An 18,616-nucleotide genomic window follows, 5' to 3' on the forward strand; every position below is an offset into this window, starting at 1 on the left:
TCTCCTACAGAGTTATGGGAGAAATACAAATCGCAAATGACTAAGAATATACTCCACCGAATACGGCTAGAAAGGTCAAATATGACTTTGGACTTTACGACAGAAATTTATAACTGCACTTTAGTTATGAGTGAAGATTTGTGCTTATCTATTGCAAACAAATTTCTCAAGCATTTGGGAATGCCTTCACCTAATCGTACTGCTTCTATTTCTACATGTGTAGAATGGGATCGTGAACAAAGTTACAACACAATTGATCTATTGTCATATGTTACAGACCGGGACACCGGGACACAAGAAATATAAATGACGACCGGGACACTCAAAGAAAAATTACAGACCGGGACAAAAAACTTGACACTGCCCTCCATGCAATTTTACGAAGAGCCCTTGGTGGCCTGATATCTACTCCCATTGCAGCTACGTACTGTGAATTGGGGATACAGTCTCTTCACTCCAGAAGAAACTATCTCTTTGCAAGATATCTTGCAAAGAAGATGAGACTCTAGGACAACATTACTACAAAGGAATCATTAGCCACCATTACCCTGATGTTCGTTTTAAGCCAACAGAGATGCCCTCTTTCCAGAAATTCCTTTGCCTTCCTGGCATGAAAAAGTTCATGATAAATGGCAGGCTAACTACATTTGGATGAAGATTCTCCTAGCGCCTCCAAAGGAATTGAGGAATTGATTATTCCTAAGATCAGCATTGGAAAAAAGGAGGACCTTCCCCAGGCACTGGTGAAAATCATATTCCTGGGAAAGTTGGCAAAATATCAGGACTATATCCAAATTTACACAAATAGCTCATCTGTCATGAGCTGTCATTCGCAATTTGTTCCATTTTGGGACACTGCATGTCTCCTCCTTGAGCTAGACAGCTAAGCACAAGCCTTTTAGGTAGATTTGTTAAGACTAATGATTTGGTCCATTCTCTATAGTTTTTTTTTACTTTTGTAATAGTTGATTTTAGAGTTATCCTTTTTACGATTTCATTTATTTTTATCATCCTTATTTTATCTGGTTAAATTTTTATATCTAGAAGTATGTGACAGGTTATAATGTGTAAAAATGTATTATCTATTATAATTGTGCTGTATATGTATTTTAATTGCTGTATGACAATGCATAGTTGCATTATTTTGATTCCTGCTTTTCAAAGTAGGCAGTTGCTGCAGGTGAGTAGCCCCTTACTGATAGCAAGTGAAGTGCTAAATGATCTGGTTCAGTGAATATTGACTGAATTGACACCCTTCTGTAAGCTAGTGCTTACAGAAGGCACAGAATAATCGAGTGATACGAACGCATATGGACCTATTGGCTAGCGTGTCAAACCCCAAACAACAGCAACAAGGGATTAGAAAAGGGATTTCAAATTCTTGCATATGCAATATTTTTCATCATATTCATTAGTCACTTGTGTTTTAACTGTGAAATTGTGAAATAAAGGTTTGTGTAGGTTGATCTAATAGAGTGGAAGAAAACTAGCAAATCGTTTGGGTAAAATTGAAACTTTTAAAACAAAATTCACTCACTAAGGCAAAGGTAGGCTAGGAGTAGTCTTGTAAGGAAATGCTGCTACGTTAATTTAAGTGAAGAAAATGATGGTGAAGAGGTCATTCTTGTGTAATTTTGTTTAAAACCACAGTTGTTAGACAAACTATGGTTTTATTCAGTGGTTATCCACTTCAGAATGCAATGGTGTAAAATTTTAATCTCCCATTAATTTAGTGGTTATCTGTTTCTGAATGCAATGATGTAGGCTACAATTCCAAAATGCTCATAGCCTTAAAGTTTTAAAGCATGTTCCTTAACCCTCTTTGGTAAATGTTTACTTTCATTCCAAGTGCATATTAATGTATATAGCAAATCACATTGTTTCCTTGTCATTATTAGGGATGTGCATCCGTTTCTGTTTGACCCTCCTCAATGGGGCAGACTAAAATTGCATAAAGTGGGCTTGCTTGCAGGTAAGATTACCTGTAGAGCAAAGCATACTAGTCCATAAGCCCTACAGGCAGCTGGGTAAGGTCTGTATTCTATATTTATTCAACAAAGAGTGATAAAACTTGAAAAAACTCAAATAAGGTTTATTGAATAAATATAAAATACAGTCCTTGCCCTGCTTCCTGCAGGGCTTATGGACTTATATGCTTCTCTCTAGGTAATGTTACCTGTAAGCAAGCACACTTTGTGCATTTTTAGTTTGCCCTATGGAGGAGGAGGGTCAACCAGAAATGGATACACTTCTAGAATTAGCATTTCTAAGTGTTCTAGACAAGAACAGAAGTAAACATTCACCCCCTCTTCCTCTTATGGGTAAATTTGAAGCACCAATCTGTACTGGTTAAGGTCAACATTATGGGCTTATGGACTTATATGCTTCTCTCTAGGTAATGTTACCTGTAAGCAAGCACACTTTGTGCATTTTTAGTTTGCCCTATGGAGGAGGAGGGTCAACCAGAAATGGATACACTTCTAGAATTAGCATTCCTAAGTGTTCTAGACCAGAACAAAAGTAAACATTCACCCCCTCTTCCTCTCATGGGTAAATTTGAAGGACCAATCTGTACTGGTTAAGGTCAACATTATGGACTTATATGCTTCTCTCTAGGTAATGTTACCTGTAAGCAAGCACACTTTGTGCATTTTTGGTTTGCCCTATGGAGGAGGAGGGTCAACCAGAAATGGATACACTTCCAGAATTAGCATTTCTAAGTGTTCTAGACCAGAACAAAAGTAAACATTCACCCCCTCTTCCTCTTATGGGTAAATATGAAGCACCAATCTGTACTGGTTAAGGTCAACAGTATTTAGACAGCACATAATCTCTGTTAAATATATAACCTTAAATTGCAGCTGGGAGCAATATAAGGATTATCCATCCTTGTGATGCTCCATGAAAAAAAGAGTTCATTTGGTGTAGACTATGGCTGTTAGACTAGACTCTTGTGGAGGACTCTACAGCTTCCCAATTGTAAAGGAACTCCTGGCAGAGCCATTCCCCATCAAGGTGAGACTTGAACATGTCAGTTGAAGTAGCAGAAACTGTTTCTTCAGAGAGCTGGTTCCACATATTGATGATTCTTTGGCTGAAGAAGTGGCTTCTATGTCTACTTGTGGAATGTTGCATGGAGAGCTTCAATGAATGTCCTCTAGTACCTGGATTCAAGGGCTGTGCAAAGAGACTGGGAAGGGTGTTTTTAGAGAGGATTTTTTTGGTTAAAATAATGTCACCCCTTTTCCTTTGGTATGTCAGCACAGCTTCAAACAATGTAGTCTTTCTTCATATGGAAATTTATTCATGCTGCTAATCATCTTAGTGGCACAACAAGTGTAAAGTAGACCAATCAAATCCAATTGAAATAATAAGAATTAGGCTACATTAGGATATCAAAACCTTAAACTAGGCTAGGGTAATAGAACTGAAAATGGCTGCAAATAGCTTAAGGTGAAGAAGTCTTTGGTAAAATTCTAGTTAATTGACTTCTTGCTATCTACAGGCTACAGGCTAAAGTATATCCCAGGAAAGTGATTTAAAGTACCAACCTCTACTCCTTCTCCCTCTAGAGGGCCCTGGAATTTGCCTACATGACAGGTTTATACCTATTGAAATTTTGACAAAACAATATTTTATGTTAATTTTCAGTTACTAGTTGCTTTTTCCCTGCCCTTACTTCTTAAAATGCAATTCCTGTTATTTGTGTAGAATTTTGAGCCATATCAATGTTTTTTTTTCAAAATTTAGGAAATGTATTTGCATATTTTTAAAACCTTATAAAATTGAATTGAGCAAAGTTATGAAGATTTTTCTAACCTAGACCCTTTCTGAGATAGCAAGAAGTCAATGAACTAGAATTTTACTGAAGTCTTCTCCAAGAATGGTATTCTTTTAATTTTTTGCTGTTGTAAATATGCAGAAGATAACACCATGTTTCAGATAACAGGGGGAAAAACCATAATTTTGATTAGTATCAGAGATAAAAAGTGTTTTTTAGTTGAAAGAAGTAATTTCAGTGAATATCTTTAGGATACAAGAAAGTAAACTTTTGATCACTTACAGTCCCTAGTATGCTTCTTTTACAGATTGATGACATGCCAAATTTTGTACGATTTTAGGCTAGTTGGCTCAGTAAACATGTACTCTGCTTTGACTTTGTCAATGTCATCTTTTTTGGCCAGTCATATTAACAGTTGGCTAAGCTCAGGCAGCAAAGATATTTTAGACAAACAAAATTTTTGTCAGGAGAATCATACCAGCAATGTTGATCAGATTTGGTATTATATAATGCAGCATAGTGTGGTGTAGATAACATTCCAAGGGGGAACCATGTCCAGATATGTTCACAAACACTCTTGGACAGTGGCTTGAGTTAGTCCTTTTATGGGTGCTAAAATTCAATTTTTTGTCTACAGTCACTACAAAATCCCTACTTTCAGAAACTATAGAAAGTAGGTTGTCTTGGAGATAATATTGTTGATGTTATTTATGCTAGCCAAAATGTATAGCATGGCATTTATCAGCATTTAAGGTGAGAACTCATGTGCCAGTCCTACTACCAATGCTGTTGAGCAGCTATATCCATTAGTTTTTAATCTTCTGTATAGAGTGTAAGGAGATGCAAGTTTTATGATCAGGAACTCATGGCAAATTTACCCAAAACTTTTAATAAGTCTAATATTAGTTAGTGGACTTTAAACTTTATAATGAAAAAAGAAATCACCATTGCAACAGCACAAACACAGAAATAAACATACAAAAAAAAAAAAACAATAGAAACAAAAAAGAAAGACAGAAGGAGAAAGGAAGACTGTTTTCCTGCTTTAGTAATTAGTTTAGATCAGTACTTGAATGAAGCCTTAACCCTACTCATACAGCCATACACAATCAACCATAAAGAATAATCCATGCACAGGCAGTTTTGTTGTATCAGTTATACCAATGTTTTTTTTTGTTTAAAATCTCACTTTAGAAAATGGTAATAATCACATAAATCAAATCCAAATATTATGTTGAAAATCCAATTGTAGTGTTACAAGATATTTTAGATGATTTTTTTTTTATAAATGAATACTTATAAACTTTGAACAACAAAACATTTCAATTTCTTGTCTTGACTTGTGTCAGGGTTCATTGTGCTGGCAGGATGTGAGCCTTGTACCTATTTCATGTAGAGAGTTTAATGTTCATCAAACTAGATAATGTGTAATTTTTTCACTTTTCACTTCACTTTTTTTTCACCTCCCCCAGATTTTGAAACAAACTCGGTTTGGGGGTATTATGCTGTTTTGGTATTGTTATTTACAAACAAGAAAATTTAACCTATCTGTCTTGATTTAGAATTTTTTTTTTGACCCCTCTCCTGAATTTTTGTGAGTTGATCCATTGTGTAGTAGTCTTGTGACAACTATGTCTATTATCTTTAATTATACTTACTTAAACCATAATTATTATGAAAAAAACACTGTAAAGACAACAAAAGCTATATGTATTCTGAAATTGGGTGCTTACTATGTATTTTGCAAAGGTTTTTTTCTCAAAAACTTATAAATGCTGCAATATTTTCTTCATGTGCTTTTAGACATAGAATGACCACATTATTATTATTTTTATTTTTTTTGTTTTAGTTCCTGACATAGATCAACATGAAATATGATAGGAATAGCAGTTCCAGGGACTCAGAGCAGTTCAGGAAACTATTTATTGGAGGTCTTAACTACAAGACTACAGAAGAGACACTTAAGGCTCATTTTGAACAATGGGGCGAAATTGTAGATGTTGTGGTCATGAAAGATCCAGAAACAAAAAGGCAAGTTTCCATTTTGTATTTTATTTGGTCATTTATGTCTATGTTTGAAGGTTATTGTCTATGTTGAAAATAAACAATGCCAGTAGGACTTTGTCCTCCCGGTTGCAGTAGTTTCAAAGGCAGTATGTTACACAACACATGTTTTACAGGATAGTAAATGTTTGGGTTTTACAGAACATAAAAATGTGTTTAGTATTATTTTGACTATTATTTATAATTAGTAGTTTGTAAAATTATAGATTTTTTTTCTAGTAAAGTAAAAACAGGAAATAAAGTAAAAATAAATATTGATGTCATTAAATGAATAAAGTGTAATTAAAAAGTGTAGTAAATAAAGTAAAAATAAATATTGCTGTCCAAAGATCCAATACCTCTGATATTTGTATGTTCTATGATGTTGACTGTTTAATTTTTTACTGACTGTCAGTATTGTGCTTTTGTTGTCTAATCAAACAATTGACAAAAGTAAAACAGTTCAAAATAGGGATGATGCCTTTTTATTGACAGTGAATAGATATAAAATTATTTAACTGGATATTTCGAACACATATACAGTGTTCATCATCAGCAGTAAGACATGAATAAAAATAAACAAAATTTATACCTAATAAACTAATTACATATAGTTTATTGCTCTTATTTTTTTCAATGCAACAGCAGAAGCAAATCTCTTTGACCTTTTTGGTTCTGGTTCATTAGAATTATCTGACATATTACGTGGACAGAGGTCATAGCTCTTAGGTGAGGTGATATTTACTTTATTTGACCTCAGTAAATTATCATAAATTGAGTTCAATCCAAATTCACCTGTACCTCTGTTTATGGAATTATTCTTGAATAGAGTTCAAGAATATTGAATTATCCAGTATATTGAATATTGATTAATATCCAGTTAAATAATTTTATATCTATTCACTGTCAATGAAAAGGTATCATCCCTATTTTGAACTGTTTTACTTTCGTCATGGAAAGGCAGTGGGGTCTTCAAAGTTATCTACATCAAACAATTGTAGACAGCTGAGCTAAATGTGTCCTGAATCTTAGATCATTTGACCCTCTTCTTTCTTGGTTGGTTTGACAGTGTCCCAATCTTTAGTTCTTTCTTCTTTTTTTTTTGCAATAAATTTGAAAACTTCTTCTTTGGGCTATTGTGGCTGACGGCTAAAAACTGACTTATATGTCAGTTGCCATGGCATGCTATGTGGCATGCTGCCATGCCACATAGTTGCTATTTTGATGTAGTTTTGCATTAATATTATTCTAATTGCCTAAACACTGCTTATTAAACTGAATGTTCAAGATATGGATGATTATGTATAATAGGCAAATCAAGTAATAAAATTAATAGGTAACATTATGATGTTGGTTTACCCTTTTCATAATTGCTTAATCAATATAGACTTACTATATATGGTGCTAGTGTAAATCCATTAATAGGTTAAAAGAACTTATGAAAAATCTCCTTTTGGGGATTGGGCTAAGGTTTTTACATCCATCAGTGGGTTTGATTTCAGTCCTAGTTTAGTTTATAAATTAAAGAGATTAGCTTGTTTTCTTTTCAGTTTTCTACAATTAAGTAATATAAGTTCAGTAGTTTCTTCTTCATGCTTATAATACCTTCAAAGTGGGCTGTCTGCCACTTCTCCTTTTGGCTGCTTTATCTTATATGAAAAGGGAAGGTGCTTCAGGTTGGCTCTATTTGTACATGGGCAATGGAACAAGACTGATTGCGTCAGGGTTGGAAAGGGGGTTGGGTCTGGTGGCCTTAATTTAGGTAATATTTTCAGTTATAATCTGGTTATATTGCTTAGACTTAAGGGGTTCCATTTGGATTTTTGCTCTGTGTCTTATTATCCTATCTAATTTTTCATTTTCATCTAAACCTAGATGACTTGGTATATTGAAATTTGATAACACAGCCTACTTTTCCAGAGTAGTTTAGGGTTTTCTTTTGTTTGGGGTAGATCTATATGTAATGATTCAGAATTTGCGTCTCTTAGAATAATAAAGGCAGATATAGATTCAGAGAATTCCATTATACGTTTATTGCTCTGATTCAGTTTGATTAGGGTCTGTAAACCCAAGTTGATTGGAGCTACTACAGCTTTTAGTATGCTGGTCCCTGCTTTGTGTTTCTCCATAATGCCATAGACTCTGCTCTTTTAAAAACATCTACTTTCAGATCCCTCTTCACTTAAAGATTCATCTACACATAGTTGAGTATAGCCACTGTACTCTTTTTTAGAAGCTGTTTGAAATGTTGGATTGCAGTTTGAAATTCAACTTCTTTTTTTGGGAGGGGATATTCTAGCTTAACCCCTGGAGTGGTTGATGACCATGGTGGTTCTTTGCTCACCTTTGAAAAAAATAAATCCTTCTTTTTCTCTGTCACATCGAGAGCTATTTTTGTGAAAAAAAAAAAAACTATTTCTGAGCTAAAAACAAGAAATGGCACATTTTGAAAAAAGAAATGGCACATTTTGAAAAAAAGAGCTTCTTAATACAGATTTATAGAAAATGCTTTGTTACTGGTAATGTATATAAATTTCTCACTTACCTAACTCCCATCTGGCCAATTCAGGGCTTTTCTTCCTATGGCATCATAACAGTATTTTGGGAATGCCTCCTTGTTTGTCACAGTCTTCAGCATTAATGTAAAGCAATGAGCAGAAAACTTTCCTGCCAGTGCTTGAAAGGTTGTAATCTTGGGCAAGAGGGATCAATTTTCCCTTCAAAGAAGCATGCTGTGGCAAGAGGTAGGCATAGTTTGATTTCTTTGAGGAGTCATTTATGGTGTATTGAGGAGTCATTTATGGTGTATTGAGGAGTCATTTATGGTGTATTGCTGGCGTTTACCTTCATTCCAAAGGAATTAGCTGCATTGTCAATACAAAACTGTTTGCACTGGTTTGGAGCTCCTGTGTTTTTCCATTCAGAGAATCTCATTAGCATATGCAAGCAGATCCTAAAGGTATCCTTCTGAGGCTATTCATGTGCTTATTAGGGATAAGTACCAGTTTACTGTTTAGGATATGACATAAAAGAGTGGAGATAACTGTAGAGGTAGAAGATTTTAGTGATTCTTTCACTAGTCTGAACCATGCTTATTGCCTTCTCGTACATACTCCTTGTCATATAGAATTCTTTAATGAGCCAAGATGCGCCAGAGACCATCTCGCCGAGCCAGGTTCAAGGTGTGCTTGAAGTCAGTGAACAGTTGATATAGTTCTTTACCAAATTCCAAATATTGTTCTATCATTTGTTTATTGACAGATATTTAGTCTATGGTGGATCTCTTCTAATGGAATCCAGCTTGAACCTCAGGTATCTCATGTCTTGTCATGTTTGTTATGTGATCTAGGAATATTTTCATGAGGATGTTAGCTGGTTGGGAAGTAAGCAATATGGGTCTAAAGTTTTTTCTGTTTACTTTTGGATCCTTTCTTGTGCATGGGGACTATGACAGTAGTTGAAAATGATTGATGCATATATATTTACACATATCCTATATATTGAGAATGTATGTCAATGTTTAAAAAAAAATGCCACATAGCACCTTTGAAACTTTGTCATGCCTAGTCTCTCAGCACTTCAAAGATCTTACTAAATTTGTTTTCTGTACTAGAGACTGTCTTTCAAATATGAAACTAAAAAAGGGTATTCAATCAAAACTATCAACGTTTGAAGATGTCATACAGGATTTCAGAGTGTTGATACAGGGACTAATCCCTGTATCCCTAATGGCACTGAGGATCCCTAATGGCATTAGAGTGCCATTAATGGCACTTATTAGTCCCTAATGGCACTGAGGATCCTGTAAGTTAATGATTGTTTTTTTTTCTTTTGTTTGGGATAAAGAGTATTTGTGTCATATTTCGCAATTATCCCATGACTTGTTAAATATGCTTTCACACAGTATAATAGTAGTGTTGAAATAAAGCTGTCGAACAATCCTACTTTAGCCATTAAGGGATCTGCATAGATGAAAACAATATTTAAATCATCTGCATAGATTGAAATAACATTTAAGTCAGTAACTTTGAGCACAGTTTTTCATTTTGCTTCATGTCTAAAATTTTAAACCTTTTTTAATTCTCAGATTTATAAGTGTTAACTCCTTTGTTTTCCCCACCTCCTTTAATTGCTTATTTCTAAAAGTCAATTATTTATGAAATATTAACATCCTTACATTTACATTATTTCCCCTTTCCCCTGATATAAAAACTTCAAGTTTATGTTTGCCTGTGCAAGTTTTCAGTATGTTATTTTCTGTAGACATGTGGTTCTGATTTTTCAATGTTTTGCAGTTTTATGTTAGCTGAAATTGGGCTTGGTGCACCTATTTAATAAAATTATAATATTTTCTCCAAATATTCAGTCGAAAATTAATTGAAAATCATTGGAAAATGAAAAGTTTTCCTAATTCCTAAGCAAGTTAATTCGTTCCTATTGTAAAATTCTAAATAAAATAGTTATTGACAAACAAACGCCTCTAATGATGCAAGTATCTTGTCCTTTTGGTGAAAGTTTCAGGCATTGGCTTATCCTGAATTTGCATTTTCAGAAAGAAAATAAACAACATCTTTGATTTTCTGATTTCCTTTAACCTTTGATTTCTAGACATAGATTGTTTTGGATATTTTCATCATGCTAATAATTTAAATCCTTTTCTTTATTCTCTGGTTTCTAGCCTTTAACCCTTGTCCCTGTCCCATGTTCTTTTGATCTCTGTCCCTTTGATTTTCTGATTTCCCTTAAATTGAGCAAACTCTTAACTTAACCAGTTAACCCTAGCTTAGTCCATTGGTTGCTTGGTAGAAACTCAGAATATTGATGCTGTTCGTCTCTATCTAGAACTTCTCCCATCTTCAAGGCTATAGTGTAATATATGGAAAAAAAGATGAAATATAAACAGAATTATCAAATTTAAGTTAATGGGAAGAATTTGATCGTTTGGGGTTTGATGTCAGACAAGAGGAAATTGAGCCTCAGCATCTACTAATAAGAAAGATTGAAATTGACTATAAAATTATTACAATCACATTGGTACTTTTTGTATATTGGTATGACATTTTGTTGCAATTAAAAAAAAAACAATGTTATCTGAGCTTTTGTTGTGATCAATTTCAAGTTTATGCATGGTTGGCATATTTCTTGCACTACATCCCGTTTCTTCAGCTGATTTGGCGCATATTTTATTTTAGTTCTTTTTTGCCACTGCGATGTTTGAATTAAGTCCAAGTTCTTCACACTTATATCCTTCCTTAAATTGTTTTACTAACAAACGGCTTCAAAATTCTTTAATTACTTTTTTTTTTTGTGATTAATTACTCTATTTTCTGTTCAGATCTCGTGGTTTCGGATTTGTAACATATTCAAAGGCTGCTATGGTGGATGCTGCACAAGACGCTAGACCTCATAAAGTCGATGGTAGAGAAGTTGAACCAAAGAGAGCTGTTCCTAGAGAGGTATGATTGATAATGATCTACTTTGTTACAGATTGTGTAGTGTACTCATTGCTTTGGATTCTCTAGAGCAACTGATGGTGTATAGTGTATTTTTGAAGCCTCTCAACTCATCTCAAAGCTGCGCTGTAGCGGGAACATCTTCCTGTTCTGGTAATAACAGTATCTCAACCATCCTTCGATATTTTTCATAAATGAACTTGTAGATACACATAGATTCTCGTTGATGCAGATAATTTAGAACCTAGGACCTCCCTTACAGTATTCCTTTTTTCCCATAATTCAAGAAGTGGCTTCAAGAAACCACTTAGAGCCATATTTGAGTGAAACTTTCTCATAATCAAAGTTTGATTTGTTCTCAGGGGCCTTGTTGTTAATGCAGTAAACTTAAGCATATGGAAATTATCTTCCGTCACTGCCCTTGCAGGTAATTTAATAGAGCTAAACTGGGAGAATTTCTTTGTCAATGAAACAAGGAAATTTAAATCATTATTCAGAACCTTGGATTACCCTTACAGTATTCCTTTTTCCCCATAATTCACTTCGAGAAGTCACTTGAAGCGATGTTTGAGTGAAACTTTCTCATAATTAAAGTGTGATTTGTTCTCAGGGGCCTTGTTGTTACTGCAGTAAACTTAAGCTTATAGAAATTGTCTTCCGTCACTGTCCTTGCAGGCAATTTAATAGAGCTAGACTGGGGAGAATTTCTCTGTCAATGAAACAAAGAAATTTAAATCATTTCATGCTTAGTAGTGAAATTAATTGGCATATATCATCTAGTAATATAAGGCCTTAAGTTATTTCATGATATGACTCATAAACCAGTCCTGAATTGAATAATTCAGATCAAGTTTAGCTGAACTTTGTTTAAGTAAAAATTTAAAGGTATTCAGGCAATAGTGAGAGTGATTCGTCTTTTGTTTGATTATGGTTTGATTTAACGATGGACCTGCATTGCCAAGTAGAGTTCAATCCATTGTATGTCCACAAGCTAAACCCTGGGATAGATATCAGGACTTTGTTTTGCGAAGTGGAGTTTCTATTGTGTCTGTTGTCAAATTCAATCCATTATGGCGCCAAAAGCTAAATCCTGTATTGGGCACTGGCATCAATTTGACTCAGTTTAGGGTGGTTATGAGACTCCCTGGCTAATTTGAAAAATACTTTTTGTAGGTATTTTCGTTGAAAACACGTTTTTGGTGTCTTTTTTAATGAAAAAAGAAAAAACGGCAAATTTCCCCTCCTCCCTCCTCTTGATAGATCTCTCCTTCAAATTTTCGATAATTGATGCAATTAGTTGTGGCTCAATGAATTGATCTATGCTTAGCAATACAAAGCTTTGGGTTTTATCACAGTTGCCCCAGGGTCTGGAATTTCTTTGAGGTTATGCATTAGTGTCTCCAAATAATTAAGCAAGAACAAGAGCTACACTCACTATTGTGTGTGTGTGTGTGAGAGAGAGAGAGAGAGAGAGGAGAGGAGAGTTTTTTTTTGTTTTTTTTTTTTTTTACGAAATCATGCATTTAAACAAAATCACATACTACAACTCAGCATTAAAAATTGATGTGAAGAAAGGCACAAATGAGTTGGCGTAACGATTCAAGTCTAAATCAGTTCATTTTAACTTACAAGTAAGCTACTGTATCTATTAAAGCTGTTGTTGGATCTTATTAAAGTTTTTTTTCTTAGCTCAATGGGCAAGCTGAAGCTGCTGCTACTGTGAAAAAGATTTTCATTGGTGGATTGAAGGATGATGTTGAAGATGAGGACCTTCGGGACTATTTTGGAAAGTATGGCACAATTACTGATGCTGCTGTTGTTTTGGATAGAGACACTAAGAAGAAAAGAGGATTTGGTTTTGTTGAATTTGATGATTATGACCCTGTTGACAAAATTGTTCGTAAGTGCAGCCTTTTTGCTTTTTTCTTGTCTTATTTAGTTGCACCATTCTTTACCTTCTCTGCATATATATAGCTAAAAAGAGGTATTTGATTGAAGAAAGGAGAGATCCAGAAGACAAAGAAAGACGAGAGGTGTTTTCAGAGATACAGAGGACTCGGGGAGTTTTCAGAAAAAAAAACCCACAGAAATTAAGCTAAAGAAAAAAAAAATGTTGGCCCGTTATCGAAAATCAAACTAGCAACGTAGTACTTCATTATAGTCAAACCAGTGAAATGAGAACAGGACTTAATAGTATAAATTGGTAAATCGATGTCCCTAAATATAAGGAAAAGGAGCAGCTCTTCTCTGTTTTATTTTCTCTAATCTTATTTTTGTTCTTTTCTCTCTGATTGTTGTTTTAAATATTCAGATTTTAGTTTTAAAGATATTCAGAAAAACGCCTTTGAACGAAACTGAACAGCTTAGATGGCCTAAGTTTTCAAACTTTCTCATTTCGAATCCCTAATAGAACAGGTCTCACCCCTGCTTATAAAAATTTCAGTTTCTGCAACGTTTAGAATGAAATCATTGACCATTGCTTGTTTGAATTGAGAATTTGCTGAAACATAGTAGCCTTTTCAGAACAAAATGTTCAACTGCATCAGATTCTACAAAATGCCATATCAGTTAATTACATGGATGACCCCATTTAGTGCTGAACTCCAAATATTCAACTTTATAGTCCAGTGTCTGGAATCTGAAGGGCTATTGCATGAGCTGCAAGAAGTCTGCAGCTAATAGTCGCAATATAATGCTCCGCTTTAAGACAGAGAAACATGAACAGGGTCAAATAGTCCTGACTGAAAAGCTTAGAATAACCCTCATAGAAGAAGAAGAATCAGACTTAGCAACATTGAAAGACTGAAGAAGAAGAATCAGACTCAGCAACATTGAAAGACTGAAGAAGAAGAAGAGTAACTAAGATGTTTATTATAAAGTTCTTGTGAATATTTATCTCGATTAATAAGCAGTCAACCTAACCAATCGTGCACCAAACCATCTTCTGGACCAAACTGGTGGTTTTTGTGGATGGTGAAGTCCTCTCTTCATAGGAGTGTAGACGGTCTGGTATTATAATTGGTCCAGTCTGGTATATAAAATTTCTTGTGCATATTTATATCGATTTATCAGCAGTCAACCCAATCAATCGTGCACCAAACCATCTTATGGACCACACTGTGGTGGTTTTTTGTGGATGGTGAAGTCCTCCCTTCGCAAGAGTGCAGACGGCCAGGTATTACAATCTCCTTTTGCTAATATTAAAGCTTATTCCAATAGGCAATGCATAGAACATCCCCCAAAAAAGTCCTCCCGAACCCTTCCCCAAATACTACCGAAAATGTTGTACATCTTGGCTGGTCAAGCTCACTATCTCTAAGCTCACATAATGGGTCAAATTCAATGGATAACAACAATAGTAGAGGTGGGGGTGTTTGTCTATCAATAATGAAAATGAAAATGACTTTCAAGAGGTCCTTTCTAGGATATCCAAAAAAGGAAAAAAATTTCCCAATCAAAAATAATTCCCCTTCCCTTGACCCAGCTCCTCCTTCACAAAACCTCGGAATATACTTAAAAATTTCTCCTTATACCACTTTTGAGATCAATATGATAACTCTAATATGGGTTGCAGTCTTCAAATTCTTAAAATCGATGTTTTCTTTAAACATTAACCATGATGGATCTTTGCTAATAGCTCTTCAAGATTCTAAATCAGCAGACATACTACTTAACTTACAAATCCTTCATAACATCCCAATAAAGTCTGCTCTATGGACCCCAAACCACTACTCGACTAAAATAGTTGTGTATAACATCCCTTCAGAAATGCCCATTCAGGAGCTATAGGAAGGACTCTATGACCAGTAACCCAATCCCAGTTGCAAATGTCACCCAACTGGGCAAACCAGATGCTAATGGCCGAAAGTCAAGCAAGCCTTTCTTAAGAACACTCAGAGGAAAAAAAAATATCCCAGGCCAGATATTCCTCTTGGGACAAATGAAACCTCAAAAGCCCTACAAGCCAAAACCGATCGAGTGCCAAAAATGTCTATGACTTGGAGACACAACAAACAAATGCAGTGAAATCATACAAACTGGCAGTAAATGTAAAAGTTCCCATCCCAAAGGAATGGCCAATTGTAAAACGTTCAGCCTACATGTATAAACTACAAAGGCCCCCATGATTCTTCTAATATAACAATATGCCCTGCATATAAAAAAAACGAGCATTAAAACTCCAAATAACAACAAAGAAAGCTATACATTACCCATGTGCTCTGGAAGCAAAACGCAGCCCAATCACACCAAACTAAACCCTTTATGAAACCGCCCAATAGTTTCACTCACAGAACACCCAACCTATCCAAAGCAAGAAGTACCCCCATAAGATTCTTTCCTCAAAACACCCCAGCTTAATTCCTATCGGAGAGAATCGCCAAGACTGATCCAACTAACCTTCACATCCAATGATAAGAGGTTAGTCTGGCCACCCCTCCCAAGCAGAAATGAATCAAAAGTTAAGTAAATTACAAGCAGAGGCTAATCTCAAGAGGACTATAATAAATGCTTAATATAATTACTGGAATAATTTTGCAAATAGTCCTTCCATAGAAACACGTAAGCCAATTATGCATGAACTCATAAGCCACATCTCTGGGAAAAGAATATTGCCCAACCCAGTTCAGTATAAATCTCTATATAGTAATACCCATTATGGTAATGATAATGAAAAGGTAAAGTTATTTGTAACTCTTTCTCAAACAAGCTGACATCAAATAATAACAGCATCACCACCCAATCTCGACAAATCCGATATACCAGCCTCGCCCAGGATCAGAGTGTATAACCTGAACCTTCTCAATTCATAAACTGAATAATGCAATACAACATATTAGGGCTAACGCTATTAGTAGCTACGATAACATACACCCTACCTAGATAAAGAATCTCACCCCTTCTTATAAACAGGAACTCCTGAATTTCTATAATTATGCATGGGTTACATCCGCATTCCCCAATATTTGGAAATGTTCATCACTCCTACCAATATTAAAGAAAAATTAATGCAAATATGACCCTGAGTCTTGCAGACCTATAATGATTACTCCTGTACTGGGAAAAGTAATGGAGAAAATGATTTACCATCGACTCCTTTGGTTCGTTGAGAAGAATAACATGATACCTTATACTCAAACTGGTTTCAGGAGACACCACTTCTCAATAGACGGTTTTATATTGTTAACAAATGCAATAAATGAATCCCTATCTAAGAAAAATGTCCTAGTTGCTGCATTCTTAGACTTTGAAGGAGTATAGGACAATGTGAAGTAAGTTTCATTGTTTGTGTAGGTTCAGCCTCCTCACCTAAAACTACCATAACCAAAGGTCTTCTACAGGGTGCAGTCCTGAGCTGCCTCCTCTTCTCCCTATTTCTCTGGGACATGAGTATCCCACACACCAATTTACAATATGCTGATTATCTGGTATTATGAGCAACCGGCAACACCTTTGAGATTGTACATTCAAAGTTGCAAAAGTAAATTTTCCAACGTGAAAAGTTTTCTCAAAATTCTAGTTTACCCATTGCACCCACCAAGTCGAAAATCATCTAATTCCACTGTAAGCGAAATAAGTTCATGCAAGACTGACTCTAAATGGAATAATTGTTCCAGAGGACAGTCAAATTAATTACCTAGGTCTCATATTTGACCAAAAACTTGATTTCCACCTTCACATCACAAATACAATGAAAAAACGCCATAGAAAAATAAGACTAATAAAAAGACTACTATTCACACCCTGGGACTGTAATGAGAAAATTTTATTCCAATTTCATAAATCACATATAAGACCTCATATTGATTATGGGTTCATTTGTTTATGGTGCTTGTGTAAAGACCCTGATGCAAAAAGCTGAAACAACACAAAATGATATAATCCGTCTCATATTTGGTCTTAAGAAACTAACAAGTACTAAGTTTGTGCTTACTGAGAGTGGATTATCAACAATAAATGAAAGACGAATATATCTTTTGATAGTGTATCTGACAAAAATTGAAGCGAATAGCTCACATACCCTGCATAACCGGTTAAGAAATCCATCCATGTATAGAGGCATTGCAAATTAACATGCCAATACCCAGAAGAAATTCCCAGTGCCATTAAAGTCTATTGCACCTACATTCCTCCTCCCATGTAGTTGGTCAATCCCCACAATAAACACTTCCTTAAAGTGGACTAAATAACTTACCCGCATTGCTTTTATCCATAAAAAATTTGCTAGACTTAATACAATTACATGTAAAAACTATTTCCAAATTTTTGTTGATGGGTCCAAAATGAATGAGAAGGTGGCAAGTGGAACTTTTCTCCCCCCCTTAGTATTGCAATGGTGAGAGATTGTATAATAATGTGTCTGTAATGTCTGCAGAGTTAAGTGCTATAATCATGCCATTAGAGTACCGTTTGAATAATCAGCTTTGCTTGCCAATTTACAAAATATTATAGTTTAATCTGACTCTTTGTCAAGTCTTGAGCTGCTGTCTTCAGCTTCTCAGTTTAAGATGGACATAGACACATTTCATTGCACTAGCATTATTGATAATTTTGCTTCAAGAGGCATAAAAACTTCCTTCAGTATGTTCCAAGCCACTCAGATATAATTGGCAACCTTCAGGTGGATGAAATTGCAAAAAAAAATACTTTAAATATTGACCAGTCAAGTGGGAGACCAATCCCCATTAGTGACATACACCACTGGAGATAATCAGATGTATTGTTAAACAAGAATAATCCAATTTTTGCACCCTACATCAATAAGAACCTTTAAAAATTTATCATAGAATTTGGTCTGGCTCAAATAGGCTAAATTTTCAGGCGTTTTCATATCAGTTCCCCAATTCAAGAGGATCAGTTCCCTCTTCCCTCTTCCCAGTATTATAATTAAAAAAAATAAAACAATTGAATATTACCTGTTTGAATGTAATATTCTTACGTCTGCATAGTATATCCTGTAATGTAAATTGTTAAGAAGTGTTTCAAACACCACAAAATCTCACTATCTGCTAAGAGTCCATCTGACTATACCTGCACACAGAGCTGAGAACTCAATGTTTATCTTCTTAAATTTCAACTCCTAAAATCAAAGATTCACTTAAAGAAATCTGAGTAGATTCAAGACAAATAAGAAGCAACCAATTAAGTAGTCCCGTTTATCTCACAGAGTGAATCAAAAGGCTGAATAGTCTCGACTGAAAAACCCTCGTTTGCTTAAACAGAAGAAAAGAAGGAGACTATTCATTCATTTATATGTTTATTTGGAAGAACATTCCATCCAAAATTATATGCTAGAATTTTCTTTACTTCGTCTCCAATAATCAATACTGCAAGCCAAAAA

At 34.9% G+C, this 18,616-nt stretch overlaps 1 protein-coding gene across 3 annotated transcripts in view; it reads left to right on the plus strand.

Annotated features, from left to right (window-relative positions):
* The first annotated feature begins 1,301 nt into the window (after positions 1-1,301).
* The window catches only part of LOC136030881 (heterogeneous nuclear ribonucleoprotein A1, A2/B1 homolog), a 40,962-nt gene continuing 23,647 nt past the window's right edge, over positions 1,302-18,616 (plus strand). For 2 of the 3 annotated variants that reach the window (XM_065709967.1, XM_065709965.1), the window contains exons 1-4: positions 1,302-1,451; positions 5,631-5,812; positions 11,160-11,280; positions 12,967-13,177. In XM_065709967.1, the coding sequence (XP_065566039.1) occupies positions 5,649-5,812; positions 11,160-11,280; positions 12,967-13,177 (496 nt within the window). In that variant the 5' untranslated portion in view covers positions 1,302-1,451; positions 5,631-5,648. Of the gene's footprint in view, positions 1,503-5,630; positions 5,813-11,159; positions 11,281-12,966; positions 13,178-18,616 lie in introns of all 3 variants that reach the window. The other variant, XM_065709966.1, reaches the window with a different exon arrangement.

Source organism: Artemia franciscana, chromosome 9 (genome assembly GCF_032884065.1).
Source record: "Artemia franciscana chromosome 9, ASM3288406v1, whole genome shotgun sequence".
NCBI lineage: Eukaryota > Metazoa > Arthropoda > Branchiopoda > Anostraca > Artemiidae > Artemia > Artemia franciscana.